General features: G+C 44.8%; 3 protein-coding genes across 4 annotated transcripts in view; 2 read left to right on the plus strand and 1 right to left on the minus strand.

The window, feature by feature from the left end:
- Window positions 1–6: 6 nt before the first annotated feature.
- LOC102311260 (cholesterol 25-hydroxylase-like protein) lies at window positions 7–1,687 on the minus strand. The gene is made up of 2 exons (XM_005949492.2): window positions 452–1,687; window positions 7–366 (listed from the first exon to the last, which is right to left on the minus strand). The coding sequence occupies exons 1-2, from the start codon at window positions 878–880 to the stop codon at window positions 34–36; spliced, it is 762 nt and encodes a 253-aa protein (XP_005949554.1). The 5' UTR covers window positions 881–1,687; the 3' UTR covers window positions 7–33.
- Window positions 1,688–3,097: 1,410 nt separating this feature from the next.
- Window positions 3,098–13,980, plus strand: LOC102311883 (interferon-induced protein with tetratricopeptide repeats 5). 2 transcript variants are annotated; one of them, XM_042215156.1, is made up of 11 exons: window positions 3,098–3,235; window positions 5,198–5,335; window positions 7,564–7,738; window positions 7,826–8,015; window positions 8,970–9,161; window positions 9,318–9,545; window positions 12,372–12,513; window positions 12,587–12,713; window positions 12,799–12,937; window positions 13,264–13,311; window positions 13,783–13,980. In XM_042215156.1, exons 2-11 carry the CDS (start codon window positions 5,227–5,229, stop codon window positions 13,978–13,980), a joined length of 1,548 nt encoding a protein of 515 aa, XP_042071090.1. In that variant the 5' UTR covers window positions 3,098–3,235; window positions 5,198–5,226. The 2 variants fall into 2 exon arrangements, with proteins under 2 accessions (XP_042071090.1, XP_005949558.1); XM_005949496.3 differs by lacking the exon at window positions 5,198–5,335 and having other exon boundaries at window positions 3,099–3,235; window positions 7,559–7,738.
- A 338-nt stretch (window positions 13,981–14,318) lies between these two features.
- The window catches only part of LOC102311580 (interferon-induced protein with tetratricopeptide repeats 5), a 29,191-nt gene continuing 26,971 nt past the window's right edge, over window positions 14,319–16,538 (plus strand). The window contains exon 1 of the mRNA XM_005949493.3: window positions 14,319–14,433. Coding sequence (XP_005949555.1) covers window positions 14,429–14,433 — 5 coding nt within the window. The 5' untranslated portion in view covers window positions 14,319–14,428. The remainder of the gene's footprint in view (window positions 14,434–16,538) is intronic.

Genomic DNA, 16,538 nt, shown 5'->3' on the forward strand with positions numbered 1-16,538 from the left:
GTCTCTACATCAGCTCCTCGCCATCACGGCGGCTCAGTCCTGCGTCTGCAGCGTCCCGGCCAGGCGGTCCCAGTGGGTGAAGTACGGCGCAAAGTTGCACTTGGACTTGAGGTGGTGAAGGTCGTGGTGGCGCGCCCCGCCGTACAGCCCCAGCGGCACCAGGCGGTGCGTGGCCCACGGCAGGTCGTAGCCGCAGTGATCCTCCACCGACAGCCAGATGTTGACCACGAAGAAGGCGAGCTCGGTGAGCGGGTGGCAGCCCAGCAGGAGGGGGTTGGCGGCAGCGAACAGGCCCAGGCTGAGGGTCTCCCAGGTGCCCGAGTACTCGGCGGTGAGGGCGGAGGTGGAGGTGTAGGTGTGGTGCACCTGCAGGAGGAGGAGAGAGAGCGTGAGGTGGAGGAAGAACAAAGGCGTGACATCGTCACCACCGCCATCGTCCTCGGGGACTCACCTTGTGGAAGGTGCGGTAGAGCCAGGGCACTCGGTGGTGCAGCAGGTGCCAGGCGAAGCTCTGGAAGTCAAAGAGCAGCAGGCACACGAGCACCTGAGCCAGCAGGCGCGGAAGGGGCGGGGCCTCCTCGGTCAGGTGCACCGGCCTCAGGTACCAGTGCAGCACGGTGAGCGGGAAGATGAAGACCAGGTGGTTGTAGAGCGTCAGAGCCAGGCAGCGCCGCACCGACGACCAGCTGACGGAGCTCTGAGGCTGCAGCTTGTACCTGAGCACCCACGCCCACCTGGTGGACAGCGCGTCCAGCAGCAGGAAGGGCAGGCAGAAGGACAGGTAGACGCAGAGCGAGAAGAGCACGGGGAAGAAGGGCGAGCACAGGAGGGGGGCGTGTCCCAGCACGAAGGTCCACAGAGGCTGCAGCAGCATCGCCATCCTTCAGTTTGTCTCACAGTCGGAGCTCTGCTCGCCTTCATCACCACTGCTCCATTTAATCAGGCAGCAGGCCCCGCCCACACAGCGTCAGCGGCAAGAACCCGCCCTGCCGTCCTTATTGGGATGTTTCCTACTGCCGGAGGGAAAATGGAAAACTCTCCCTCCCACACACAAACGGCTGCTTGTCTTTGAACGTGTTATTGTCGGCGAGACTTCACACAAGTTTGTCAAAGCCACGCCCCCCGGTGAGTTCCTCCTCAAAGGTGATTAAAATCATCAAAGAGGTTTAAAAACATGTTTTTCTGCTTATCTTGCGTGTTCAGCTCTTTTAGATTAAAGATGAGCTGAAGAACAAAATCTGAATTCCAAAACATCTCGAGGATTCCTGTTGAAATGTTACCGTGGTGACTGTGACCCCCTCGCACTAATGACACGTGAGTGCTCGAAGAAGGGGTCAGGTGTAGAGAGTGCATGAGGTGAGGTGCTGTTCTAAATAAAGTTTCATCTTCCTCTCTGAAAGAATCAACGTGAAGCGTCACTGAAGTCCAGCCGCCTGTACCTGTGCTGGGCGGAGCCTCAGAGGTGCCAGGTGTCCTCAGACTGAGCTGATGTTTCTCTTCGTGTCAGAAGCGGTGATGGTGGGAAGTGCTGGTCTGAGCATGCTCACTGACTCGCTGTTAGAGATGTGCTGAAGAGTCACAGCTTCACACTCAGCCCTACGGTGACACCTGCTGGTGCTTCAGCCTCACTGCAGCGTGAGAGTTTCAGGTGTGGACGTGGAGCTCTGAACCACAGCTGCTGTTCAGCTGGGTCTGTTCCAGATGTTCCAGCTGTGCTTCACGTTCCTCTGCTGCAGTAAATGAGTGAATCTGTGATGGAGTCTGTGGTATCGCAAGAAATTAGTAGGTTATATAAATATATGAGTATACATAATAGTTATTATTCATAGATACCTACATCCTAAGTTCCTGTTATTCTTCTGAAAGAAACAGAATGAGTGTGTTGTTACAATGGTAATGCCAGGAGAGGCAGTATTAGTTCTGTGTTACATTAATGTGTAAGGAAGTGGAAGAAGAGTGTGTCCTGCAGGAGGCAGTAGAAAATGGATGCTCATGTTCTGTACATGCCCTGAAAGAGAGTTCAGTAAACCAGTGCAACGATGCTCCGGTGTAAGGCTCAGTTATTGTATTTTTATTTTTTGAAGATGCAACAGAATCATTCATTAACTTTTTTTAAACAGCTCGAACTGTTTCATTAAATGGTGTGCAGACGCCACAGACAGGTAAGGTGCACCTGAGCAGCGAGCAGCAGGTAAATACGAGGAAAGCTGCAGACACAGTTGCGTGTGCAGAGAAAAGCACGAAGCCTTTCTGAAAGACTCATTACGACCTCGTTAGACAGGAATAATGTTTACTGGCATATTCATAAAGTGCTCCTCTTCATCAAGTTTACGCTGCAAAACACAGATGGTTACACTGAGCAAAGAAGTTCTTACTTTAAACAACTAAAAAACAAACAAAAACATTTCTAACTCTAAGCACAGTCAGTGGCTAACTGACTGATCCCGGATCAGTCAGTTACAGATTACCAGCTGATCAGTGAGCTCGAGGCTCTCAGCTGGCTCACAGAAACGAAACTTGGCGTCTCCTCGTGCTGCCTTCAAGGACCCCTCTGAAGTCACGTTTCACATCACGTCCACGTGCCTCTTTTTAAAAAAATGAACTTTATGTGTCAACCACAGTAGTTTTTAACCACGTGATCCTTCCTTATATGATGACATTTGCTCCTCCGTATGAACTGAGATTTAACTAGTGTTGCAGACATGCGCAGAGACACAGATTAGTGTGGACGCAGCAGAAGTGTCCCAAACACAGTTCTGTCCCTTGCAGCCACCTGTTTGTGTTCATGGACCTGCAGGCAGAGGTCTGTGATTACAGAGCACGTGACTCCTTTCCAGATGTTCCACCTGTGCTTCACGTAACTTTATGTAAACCTGTCCATGTGAACAAGGCTGTGCAGCTTACCTGTGAGCCACCTTCACACGTCATCACATCATTTAGGACGCTTGGCGCTGCAGTTCACCTGAAATAAGCTACGTTAGAGTGGCTGAGCATGGAGTCAGAGGGGACACGCTGGGTGTGTGACCCGTGGAAATGACTGTGTAACACGAACAAGTGTGAGTCTGCGTCACCCGGCTGAGCTCTCTGCTGTACATGCATTCAGAGAGGACCGTGAAGGCCTCACGTTAAGTTTCCGTTCTGTGACGGAGCGCACGGACCGGTCACTCGGTGCTCACGCTCTCCCTCATCCTCATCATCACTTTGCTCCCTCTGAGGAGGAAGAGGGCAACATGAGGTCAGTGTTTGAGACTTCCGATCAGTCTGATAATCGATCACTTATTGGAAAGTGAAGTCAGCTCAGGGCCTCCCTTTAACCTTTAACCCAGTCGATCTGGATCCAGGGTGTAATCAGATTACTGTGAAATCTGCAGAGAGCAGAGTAAAGCCCACGCAGGGGATTCTGTTCACCTGGGCGAAACGTTTCGTCATCCAGGTGACTTCTTCAGTCTTGTTTCCTCACCTGGATGACCGAGAATGCGTGAACCGCGGCGATGCGAAGTCACCGTCCAGCCCGCCGCACCTACGACGTTGCTTTTGTTCGCTTTTCTCCGTCTCTGTTTCAAATAGGCCGCAAGTCGGTTGTGAACATGTCTGTGATCGTTGTCTCTGTCAGTCGGTGTCATGGAAGTCACCAACTGTTTCTCAGTAAATGTGTAGCGACAACATTCACAGTACTCAAACCTGAAGTATTACTCTAGTAAAATGCGTCAAAGCTGCCAGGAGCAGAACAGTGACCTGAGGCCACAGAGAGGAGAGGAAGAGGCTGCAGGCAGGGTGGAGGCGAGACCTGCTGTGATGGGTGGAGACGGTGAAGATGTTCAGATATAATGGGCACGAGGCCGTCAAAGGGACAGCTCAGAGTCAGAGGTGGCGTAGTGAAGGAGGACATGCAGAGGAGGATGATGGGATAGAAGATGGAGGAAGATGATGTGCTCCAGAGACCGCGAAAGAAGAAGGTAGTAACACCGATAGTATGGTCACATTAACAGTTTTTAACAGTGAAGCTGTACTTCCAGAGGGTGGTGGTGACGTCCTCCTCCACGCGCTCATCTTTGGACAGTAATGCGATCAAAGCCGCTGTGCTCATCATACAGGTGACGCAGCGGCCTGCAGACTCACCTGGGTGTTTGTCTGAAGGTGCTACTCAGACACAAGTAACAGATTTAAACACATACATGTAACTCAGTGTGTCTGATGTGTAATGTACACCTAGCTTCAGTGTCATATCACATGTGCGGCTTTCATTTTGAAGTATTATTTTACAACGTCATCCTGGGCCCCTCCCAGCTGTAGTGGGAGGGGCCGTGAGCTCAGGAGGAAACCTGTGTGAGCTGCTGGCAGCTCCTTACCCATCCTCCTGCTGACAGAGAGGAGACTTTCCTTGTTGGGTCTGAGAGGGGACGGTCGTCCAGAAATTCTCATTTAAACCATGATAATAAATATTTTAGTTCTTTGTTAGAGTTGAGTTAAGCTTCCTGCTCAAACATGCACAGGAAATGATGATGATGTCACTCCGAAATGACAACACAGGCACGGCTTCTTCAAGACGGGCGCTTCGCTGCATTTATTGAAAACTACAAACATAAAACACGAAGGCTTTATGGTAAATGGCCTGTATTTATATAGCACTTTACTAGTCCCTAAGGACCCCAAAGCGCTTTACACAACCAGTCATCCACCCATTCACACACTGGTGATGGAGCTACATTGTAGCCACAGCCACCCTGGGGCGCACTGACAGAGGCGAGGCTGCCGGACACTGGCGCCACCGGGCCCTCTGACCACCACCAGTAGGCAACGGGTGAAGTGTCTTGCCCAAGGACACAACGACCGAGACTGTCCAAGCTGGGGCTCGAACCGGCAACCTTCCGATTACAAGGCGAACTCCCAACTCTTGAGCCACGATCGCCCCGCTTTAAGTGCTTCAGTCTATCAAAAGTAACACTTGTGCTTTAACAACCAGGCCCCGCAGATAGCTCGCTGAACTCCTTAGCGTGATTATTAAATGTGGGCTCACAGCCTCTGTCATCACGCCCAAACCTCGCGATAATAGCGGTGTAACAAAACTTGTTCTTTGTGACAAGATAAACACACCTTTACAATATTGACCACAGAAATGTACAAGCAAGAACATTTTAACTGCTGGAACCATCTATTAAACTTCTTTATACATAAGCCATCTCTGTGACACTTACAGATGATGTCCTGAAGTCGTTAAGGACATACATGCTGCTGTCCAGACAAAGGTGTGAGATATTGGACATGGATGCAAGCGAGAGGATACAACGTGGAAAACGGGATAAACAGCCGGGAGAGAGAGAGCACCGAGGGACAGGTTTCGTTAAAAACAGACAGGCACAAGACAATATCAGAAGGACACATCATACACCAAATACATAAAGACAAGATGCCGGCTGCGTTGATGAGTTTAGACGCAGAAAAAGCCTTCGATCGAGTCAGCTGGGACTTCCTGTACCTAACCATGGCAAAGCTCGGGTTCACTACAAAATCAATCCAATGTATCAAATCTCTCTATGACAAACCGACTGCAAGAATAAAAGTTAACAGTTCATTGACAAAGACGTTCCAACTAGAGAGGAACTAGACAGGGTTGCTGTTTAAGTCCAACCTTATTCGCCTTGTATATTCAGCCATTGGCACAAATGATTAGACAAGACGCCCTAATAACAGGAATAGAAATCAATAGACAAGAGCATGTAATTAGTCTGTTTGCTGATGACGTGTTCATAGCCCTCAAAACCCCACAAACTCTTTTATGCAGCTCACAGAAATGTTAAGAATATTTGGTACGCTTTCTGGCTACAAAGTAAATATACTTAAAACTCAAGTTCTAATGTTTAATTGAACACCAACTCAAAATCTTAAGGAATGGGAAATAAAGTGGGAGGCAAAAACCCTTAAATATTTAGGTATAAATATAACCAAAGACTATGCCAAACTATATCAAAGTAACTATGGACATATAAATAACAGGATAAGGCAGGATATGGAAAGATGGAATACGTATCCGTCAGGATTTAGTGACAGGATAAATGTGATAAAGATGAATATCTTACCACGATTGCTATATTTATTCCTCTCTCTTCCGGTAAGCATACCTCACACCCAATTCTCAGAATGGGATAAGTATATATCTAGATTTGTCTGGGAAGGCAAGCGGCCAAGGGTACGATACACCACTTTACAGCTTACTAAGGAGAAAGGAGGAATGTCGCTTCCTAATTTAAAAGAATATTTTCGTGCTGCACAGATACGCCAGATAACATATTGGTGTAGTGATGATTACGGGGCTCGCTGGAAGGATGTGGAGCTCTCCACACTCAATGTCCCAATCCAAACAAACATGGGTATAAAAAAGATCCCTGAATACATAACTAAAGACCAAGATAGGAACCCGATAATATCCTTTACATTAAATGTCTGGTATGATACAGTAAGGGAGTTCAGGATTGGTGAAGAGCTTGGTTTGCTAAAATGGATAGCCTTCGATGAAGAATTTAGACCAGGAAAATTGGATCTTGGTTTTAAAAATTGGAATGAAAAGGGAATCACAGCAATTTGTTTATTAATCAAAAAAGGAGAAATTAAAAGTTCTGAAGAATTAAAACGGGAATACAACTTAAAAAACAAGGATTTTTTCAGATACTTACAGGTGAGAGATTACTTTAATAAAAACATAAAAATAGAGGAAGACAAAATCCATCCTATTATAAAAATAATTACACTGGCATATAAAAGTGTTATTCCAAGAATGTTTGATGGAATCGCGACAGGAATCAACTGTATATGTTAAAGTAAAATGGGAAAGAGAGCTGAGTGAAGAAATCACTGAGGTGTGGTATGAAACATGGAAAGAACATAAGAACACAGCTCAGTCAGTAAAGTGGAGAGAATTCATCTGGAAAAATCAAATTTGCTACTTTATTACACCTAAGATTAAAAATAAACAAACCAATACACAACAACAATGTTGGAGGCTGCGTGGATGGGATGAACCACACACACATTTTCTGGAAATGCAGGAAAATTCACACTTTCTGGGTCAAAATTCACTCAGCTCTCTGTGATATATCAGGTTATATAATTCCCAGAACCTGCCTTGTTTTGTATCTTGGATACTTGGCAGGCACTGTAGATGTAAAGGATGGATACCTGGCTCAGATTCTCCTTTTGGCAGCAAAGAAGGCCATCACCAAAAACTGGCTTAAGACAGAGACACCAGGAAAGCAGCAGTGGTAGCAATGGAGGACATTATGGAGATGGAGAACTGGGGACTGGGGAAAATAGTTAATGTACGTTTGTGACTCTCTGTTTTTCTGAACGTGCATTAAACAGGAGAGGTGTTGAAATAAAAAGTGCTGTTGTTAGGATGGTTGTTTCAGCTGTGATAAACTGACATGCTGTTTGGACACCATGGGAGGGTCCGGGCTCTACGTTGCGTCTCCAGGACGTCTGTGCTCTGTAATGACTCATTTTTAGACCATGTGTGAACATGAACACAGAGCTGAGAGGCTTTGTCTTTGTGACTCTCTTAAAGTGAAGGTAGCAGCGCTCTGCTCAGCAGGCTGCAGCAGCTGCAGTGTCACTTCACCTGGGATCTGAAGAAGGAGGACGTGGACCTGGAAAACCTGAGCACCCGACTGCAGGAGCACATAAAACTTCAGCTCGGGCAGCGCGGGGCAGTGACTCGGTCTTACAGCTATTTGGCTTATGTCAGGTACAGTTTCCTCAGCGGTGAGCAGTCTGATGACACAAGATCTGACAACTTACTTAACATCAGTTGTGATGACCTGTTGGTCCTCAGGTATCTTCAGGACCAACGAGAGGAAGCGCTGTCACTTCTAAACCAATCAGAGGAGACCATCAGGGAGAGTTATGGTGATGAGAGTGAGAGGCGGCTCATTGTGACATATGGAGACATGGCCTGGCTGAAATACCACACCGGAGACTACGCACAGTCACAGAGCTACTGCCAGAGAGTTGAGGACATCCTGGTATGTACAGCACCCGTCCATCCAGCCAGCCATCCTCCATTTCTGCTGCTTATTTCGTTTGGGTCGTAGGGGCAGCAATCTAAGACAACCTCCTCTAACTCATGTGGGGGGACACTGAGGTCTTTCCAGATATAATCCTTCCTGGGACCTCCTTCTAATAGAACATGTAGCATCAGGAGGCCTTCAAAGGGTTTCCTGCTCAGATGCCTGAACTACCTTAACTGGCTTGTTTATAGTTAGGGCTGGAACAGGTGACCCTGAATCCTCCCTTAGTTATGCTGCAATAGGTTGCCGGGGATTCCCATGATGCATTGGGTGTTTCTTCTTCACTCACTATGTGTTAACAGACCTCTCTGCACTGAATCATCCTTGTTATTAGTCTCTGTCTCTCTTCCACAGCATGTCTTTATCCTGTCTTCCTTCTCTCACCCCACCCCTCTTCGGCTCTGCCGGAGGTTTCTTCTTGTTAAAAGGGAGTTTTTCCTCCCCACTGAGGTCTAGCAGGACAAGCACAGAGATGAGTCCACTGTCAGAGGCCATAAGAAGATCATTTGTAACCTTCACTAAAGCTGTTTCTGTGCTGAGCTCTGAAACCTGACTGAAACTCTTCAAATAAACCTCTGCAGATGATGTTAGCTGTTTGACAACTACTCTTTCAAGGATGTTTGATATAAAGGAAGGTTGGAGATTGGCCTATAATTAGCTAAGACTGCTGGGTCTAGAGATGCTTTTTGAGTAAAGGTTTAACTACAGCCAGCTTGAAGGCCTGTGGTACATAGCCGATCATTAGAGATAGGTTGATCATATTTAAGATCGAAGAATTAATTAATGGCAGGACTTCTTTGAGCAGTTTTCACAATGAGATAAAGGGTCACTGAACTGTATGTATACCATCCAGCCCAAACATTATGAGCACACGCTGCTGAATCTCTGACACGTTCGTCTATATTACAGTCAAACCATCCCACTGGTTCCTCAACAAGGCTCCTTCCAGAGGTGTACGGAGAACAAGCCTGGACCTATCTTAAGTTTTCAAGGTCTTCTCTTTCCAAAGCCATCGACTGTTTCCGTAAAGCACTTGAGGTACAGACTCACGACAGTGAGTGGAATGCCGGCTACGCCATCGCCCTCTTTCGCACAGAACAGGTCAGTTTCATAGGAAGTATGAAGACTCAATGAATGGTAAATAGCAGAAAAGGAATCCGTCAGTTCAGTGTCAGCGTACGTTTCAGAAGACTCAGTAATGACAGTTTAAAAGAAGAACATTTCAACAGGGTACATTAATGGGTTTCTTATCTGCAGAGGACTTTGGAAAACCTAAAGAAAGGTGAAGAGTCCCCGGCCATCACACAGCTTCGCTTGGCCCTGGAGATCAACCCTGATGATGCAGTCCTGCAGTCCATGCTGGCTGTGAAGCTGGGGGCCTATAAGGAATACCAAGAAGCTGAGGAACTGTTGAATAAAGCACTGAAAACTGATCCTGATAATCCTCACGTCAACCGCTATATAGGAAAACACTTTCGTAATCAGGTAGGTCTGAGTGGAGACTCATCTGTCAAAGACATCCACCATGCAGGGTCGGTCTTGGGCTCAGTTGAAAGTATTGTGTTGCTATAAAAAGCAGCCAGAGACAGATCATCATAACTGTTTCATACAGAGAAATTACAAAGAAAGTCGAGGTCCTTCTGTTCCAGGGCAGAGGCGGAGCCAGGCATTTTATACACCCGGGGCTTAGCCCTAAAGGGTGGTATGCATGTGCGAGGGGGGTTAGAAATGACTGAAAGATTTATTAGGCTGTGTTTTCAGTTTGGTTCAAAAAAGAATGACTTCATATAGGAAAAAATATATATCACATATGCAGGGAAAACAAACCAGGGCTGTATCAAGACATGAGGACTAAACCCTGATTCAGCCAGACCCAGAACTGATCCAGAATTAAAACAGGACTACAACAGTTCAAAATCAGGACTACTGAGGACTTAACCAAGACAGAACCAGAATCAGAACTAGATGATAGCAGCACTAAAAATCATCACAGACCTGCACTACACTTGTTTTTAATTCTACCAAAGTCCACTGTTTAGATTCAGAAACGTTTATATAATTATTTATCCTCGTTGTGCAAACAAGCTGCAAAACTTAATAAATGTAGAATTTGAAAAATAACAAATGGTATCTAAAAAGTTACACTCGGTACTGGATACATGTTCTGATGAGTTTTGGCAAACAACCATGTGACTAACAGGTGTGACTCACCTGCTCTTGTTCCCTCTCTCTCTCTGTTCCTAAATTTCTTAACTTTCAGAGTAAACAGAGAAACTATCTGTATTTCTTAATTGTAAATGGCACCAAATTGTATTCAAACTGAGCCACACTTATGGAGCTCCACAGTTCTGTTCCTGGTGTTTTGTTGACATCTCTTGATGTCCCCATGTCACAGAAACAGGCTCTGTGTTTTGCCTTATATGCATCCACAGCTGTGCCACCAGTTTACTCACATAGACTCTACGAACCAATCAGAAGCTTCTTCAGCTCAGAATGGAATCGTCTGCAGTTTCTTATTAATTAACAATAAACTTAGTGTACATGTACTCCTACATTTGATCAAAGTGATAAAAAATAGAAGCTCTGTCTCTCTTTATTCTGACATTTAACTCATTCAAAATATATTTCAACATTTATTTATGCAAAACAAAACAAGTTTACTCTAAGTTGATGTTGTACAGTAAAATAATGTTTTTATGTTTTCTCCCTAAAGTGTAAATATCTGGTTTCAGCTGTGAATATCCTGCTGTGTGTTGAAGTTCCTCTTGTTTTGCATAGAAATATACTGAACAACATACAAAGCATAATATATAAAATAACATCTGAGTTTTTTCTTTGAAAGAAGCTCCTCATGTCCATTCTTGTTCATCAGTGCATGACTGAAACCGGTTTAGAGAGTTTGTTTAGCCGTGGAGGGAAACAACTGAAAATATGAAATAAACACATGTGAGCAAAGACTCTGTAAAGAAACAGCGTTGTTGTTGTTCGCCTTTTCATTTCACCATTTGTTGATTCACTCGAACAGCAAGTGACGTAATATGGGTCAAGTCTGATATCTTTCGTGATGCACCGTCATATTTATATTATTTGTACAGTACGAATGATTTGCTTTGGTACCTGCTCAAACTTCAGCTCTCCTCTGGTCTCTAGTGATGTGTCGGGCGCGAACGAAACGGCTCTTAGAGCCAGGTCTTTGACGTGAACGACGCGAGCCGTTTTTTTTCTTTCTCTCACAGCCTTGTGTTTTGCGCTGGGCAGAGGGGGGAGGGGCGGGTAGTTACACTCAGTAGCACAGGAACAGAGCGGGAGGGAGAGAGAGAGCCAGGGACAACAACGTCACATTAGAAAGGTATAGTAATCATCCACAACTATTTTCAGTTGCAGATGATAAAGGATTCAGAAAGTTTATTCATGCAGGTCCATATGACAGAGGATATGCATCTTCTTTTTGTTTTATATTATAATTTATATTTAATTGTGTTGTGGTTTGCAGTGTTTTGTGTAGTTTCACTTTAAATTTGTTTAAAAGGAAAAAGCTGAAAATTTAAATAGTTAAAAGTTGAAATGTACATATTATTTATTACATTTTATGTGGAGTGAATAAATAAAAGTATATTTATATTTACGGTGGCCCCTAGAGACAAAACACGTACAAACGCAACAGAAGTGCTCCAGGATGCTAGGGGGCAGTGTTGAGCTTTTGTTACCTCGTGGCTACACAAGCCAGCAAGTACTAACGACCAGATCTGGTGTGTGGTAGTAACAGGTAAATGAACTTTTTCTTTAATTATTTGAATATATATGAGTGCTTGTGTATAAATACACAAACAATACACATATACTTTCAATTGTGTAATTTAAGTGATCTAGGCTCTGTTTGGAAGTTCAGTTCATGCTAGAAATGTGTTTTGGAGTTTGGAGTTACGTCTCTAGGAGCCACCGTATATATTTATATATAAACATATATACGGTAAATAAAACCACGGGTTTTTTACATTCGTAATTTCTTTTGTGCATAATTGTATATTGTTGTTGATTGTGTGTAGTTATTGTTTTATACAATTGTCAGTCAGGCATCTAACTGAAAAAAATTACACTCGAAAAGATCCCGGGCTTCTGAAAAAACAACTTAAGCCGAGTAAGCCACGCCCCTCTAAAGTTTCATTTTACCATATTCTTCTTTGACTGGGAGGTTATCCTGTGTCTGTTTAATTCACTGAATCTTCTCCTCTGAGCCAGGTCTCAAAGGCTGTGGTTGCCTTTAGATGCTGCGGTGATCCTGTGAGTTTCACCTCCTTCACTGTGTTTCAGAATCGACTGGATGAGTCTATTGATATGTTGGAGCGAGCACTGAAGCGGGCCGATCAATCACCTTTCATCCACCACCAGCTGGCTCTGTGCTACAAGATGAAGAAAATTGCAGAGCAGAGCCGCCGGCCCAACAGCGACCAGAGTAACAAACGGCATGTCTCCAGTCCTGTTCAATAAACGCAGCTCAAATCTAACCGTGATTTCTTGCCCCACAGGAGCGGTGCAGTGCTGGAGGCGTCGTTGTATCCATCACCTTAAAGTTGCTGTGGAGATAAGGCCGTCCTTTGTCCTGGCATTGACTGATCTGGCACAGCTGTATGCAGAGCAAAGGGATTTGAGCAGGTACTGGTCTGTGCAAAGCTGCAGTGCAGTCGCTCTTTTGTTTTTGGCTCTAAATTCATCATCATCATCGTCTCTGGTTCCTCAGGGCTGAGGAGATTTTCCAGCAGTGCTTGAAGCTAGCAGAGTCGGAGAAAAGCCTTTTTCAGACTGTCCATCAGCGCTACGGTGACTTTTTCTTCTTTAACAAAAAAACCGAGGCTGAAGCCATCGCCCACTACACTCAGGTGAGTTGGGTGTAGTTTCCCAGACTCTTGGTGATGTGCAGCTGTCTTACTGGAGGCCGGAGCACTCTTCCAACACTCCACTGAACTGTAGCATCGGCCTGTTAATGTCACATTTATTTTACATTTCCACCACAGGTGAAAGGAGCTGTCATAAACTCTCAGTTCTTGGCTTCACACTTCGTTATGCTGTGTGCTTTAATACCCACGAGCAGCTGGAGGTCCACCTAATACAGTGGTTCCCAAACGTTTCTTGCTAGGGCCCCTTTGTTTACAAGAAAAATGAAGTCGGTTTGATTTATCTCCGTGTCTTCTTGTTTCCTCTTCAGGCTCTGCTGTTACCACCCTGCAAGTATGAGTGGAGACAGTGCGCTAAGGTGAGCACAGGTCACGAGTCGTCTGGTGTTGGGGGATCAGAGGGTTTAGGCCAGGTCAGATCTGGTGAGAGCCTGGTGTGACTGAAGACTGAGGTCGAAAAGCCAGTGTGAAACATCACCACAGTTCACATGGTTTCTGCTGGAGGGCTGCTGGGTAGTGCAAACATCTTCCACCAGTTACCTGGAAGAGAAGGAGAAACTCAGCCACAGCAGAAGAAAACTGGCTTTGTGGAAACTTCTAATATTTTTCAGCTGAGAAGAAGAAGCAGAAGAACGAGAAGAAGGTGGAGCCCTGCTGTTTCCCAACATGGAGGTCACAGAGTCCAGGTCACAGAGTCCAGGTCACAGGATGCAGGTTACAGGGTGCAGGTCACAGGGTGCAGGTCACAGAGAGACACTGAATGTAGTAGTCACTTACTTTAAATACACAGAAATCCATCTTTCTTTGTTCCTCCATGTTTTTTCTTGCAGAGACTGAAGCAGATCGCTGACAGACGTCTGACAAAGACGCGGCGTGATGGTCAGGCGCTCGCTCTGCTGGGTCTGGTGGCCAGAGCTGAGGGCGACAGGAAGAAGGCTGCTGAGTTTTATGAGGAAGCTCTGAACTGTGATGAGGACAATGAAGAGTACCTGTGTGCTGTGTGCGAGCTGCGCCTGGAGCTGCAGTGAAAGCGCTGATGCTGAGTTAGAGCTGCAGGCTCAGGACCGCCGTGGCTGCTCCTGGCTCATTAAATGCTGATTTTTCCCTCATGTCTCTGTGTCTTTGAAAGCAGCTTTCTCACATTTATGTTTGTGTGATGATGAAGAGAAACGAAAGCTAAGCAGACTGTGGTGTATTCGGGTGTTGTAGGAAAAAAACGATCTTCAAAGCACAACCCAGACCTCAGTCATAGACAGGAAGTGTCTGCAGGCCTCAGGACCTTGATGGGTTAAATGTTGAATTTCTTTGGTGACCTCACAGCTGAAAGAAAAACCTGCTGTGTTGCTGTTTGCTTCACTATGATGAATTGTCCTGTCAGAGGTGATACTGAACGCACCATTATTTCTTTCATATTGCTGCAAACTGCTGCACATCCAGTACGCTTTGTGCCAACGTGTCTGAGCCTTAATAACTAAAATGAGGTGAGTGTTTTTGTTTTTGTCTTTATTGATTAGTGATTAGTGATTCACTCACGATATCCAACACAGAGAGAAAACTCCTCAGACTCAGGAAATAATAATACATAGATATGAGGGTTTGCATGCACACAAATGTGTGGAACTGTATTATTCACAAATGATTTAAATGCAGAAAAATGCATTTAAACGACAAGCAGAGGTGTCAGTGAGATGTTCCCAGGCTGGAACATCAGTGTGGGTGTGGTAGGCATGCCCAGATATGACCGCTTCTTGCTGCAGCTTGCTCGGCTCGTAAATCATCAGGACGTTTGATGTTCCAACTGTCAGAATCCTCAAAACACTTTTTTTGAGATTTAAAAAACTCAGGAACCAGTTTTATTTGCTGTCTGTCGTTGTACTGCTCAGCCAAGACATAACACTACAGCTCAATACTAACCACATGCACCAGTAATTACTTCCTCCAAACCATCAGTGTGTCTTGTGACTGCAGGCAGGAAAAGGACCCAAGTGCAAACTCACAGAAATGGAACTTACCCCTGTGATTCCCTTTGTGTCACATTTGATACAGGAGCTTCTGAAACCTCCGTCTCTCTCAATTTAGAAAACAGTTTCAGAATATTGTCAGGAAGTAGGTTATTTATTGCTTTATACATAATTTGTGCCGTGAAAAAATGAACCAGATCTGTGAATTTTAGTGTTTTTGATTTTAAGAACAGTGGATTTGTATGATCTCTGTAACTGGTGTTATGGATTATCCTCATGGCCCTTTTTTGTAATATAAAGATTGATGATAGCGAACATTTGTTGCCCCAAACCTCTGCACAGCAATGCAAATACGATGCGATCGGTGAACAGTAGAGACTGTGGAGTGATCTGTGGCCCAGAGTGGTTTTTACTTTACTCAAAATTTAAATACTGCTTGAAATGCTGTTCTTTAAATTATTTATATGAGACTTAATTTATCATCTATTATCACACCAAGAAACTTTTGTTCAAGAACTCTTTCAGTTTCCACACCATCTACATGAATCTGCACTTGTGTGTTTCCCAAATAAGACGATTTTAGTTTTACTTAGATTTGTTTGTTTGTTACTCGTGTCCAGCAGCTCCTTTAGATTCCCCCCAAAACAAAAAATATTTGTGTCGTCTGCAAATAATACTAATTTTAATATATCAGATACCTTACAAATATAATTTATATAAACAGTAAATCATTTAATACCCAGTACAGAGCCTTGTGGAACACCACATGCAAAGTCCAAGCATGATGAGAAATATTCACCCAGCTTCTGTTTCCTGTCACTAATTTGTCACCCAGTGCATTACAACCCGCCTGACCCCGTACCGTTCCAGGTTATTAATTAATATGTGATGATTGATGTGGGGAATGAGGACCCAAATGCAGGACTCTTGCAATGAAGCAGTGTCTTTATTTACAGTGTAAATAAAGTTAAACCACAACAATAAATCCCAGTGCGCTGTCTGACTCCTGTGCAGTGTTTTCTCCCAGTGTCTGTGCTCCAAAACTCTGCTTCCCAGTATTGTCCCAGGTTCTTTTATTCTTCAGGCCGGACAGAGAAGACGCAGAGTGAGAGTGGCCAGAGTATTTATAATCATTTTATTCAATCATTACCTTCCAGAAGGGAGATGTGCACGGTGCTAAGCATCTGCAGATCTGAAGCATTACAGGCCAGATGTGTATAATATAGTCTGCTCGCTCCTCCCCTACCAAACCGTCACTTTATCAATTTTAATTCAACATGTCCGCTACGTAGCTGCAAAAACATCTGCACAACTACACTCGTGTCTAGTTTTTACAACCCAAAGGTCATTTCCTGTTGTTCTCTTTTACCAGGACAAATGTGGGCGATGCTCTCTGCAACTCTGCACAAAGCTTCCTGTTCTGCACAGTTTTCAGTCTTGCTAAACAATCTAATGACCTTTATAACTCAAAGGTGGCCTTTAATATACTGGTCTGTTATTAAATGCATAAAACAAAATGCACAGCAAATAAGCGCTAGAAAACGTATTTTCCTAACACTAGTGTCCGTGCTCGCTGCCCTCTCGTCTCCACACTCCCGCAGGAAGAACACAGAGACAGACATTAA

Source organism: Haplochromis burtoni, unplaced genomic scaffold (genome assembly GCF_018398535.1).
Source record: "Haplochromis burtoni strain Fernald_Lab_line unplaced genomic scaffold, NCSU_Asbu1 Contig_665, whole genome shotgun sequence".
In the NCBI taxonomy this organism is placed as follows: domain Eukaryota; kingdom Metazoa; phylum Chordata; class Actinopteri; order Cichliformes; family Cichlidae; genus Haplochromis; species Haplochromis burtoni.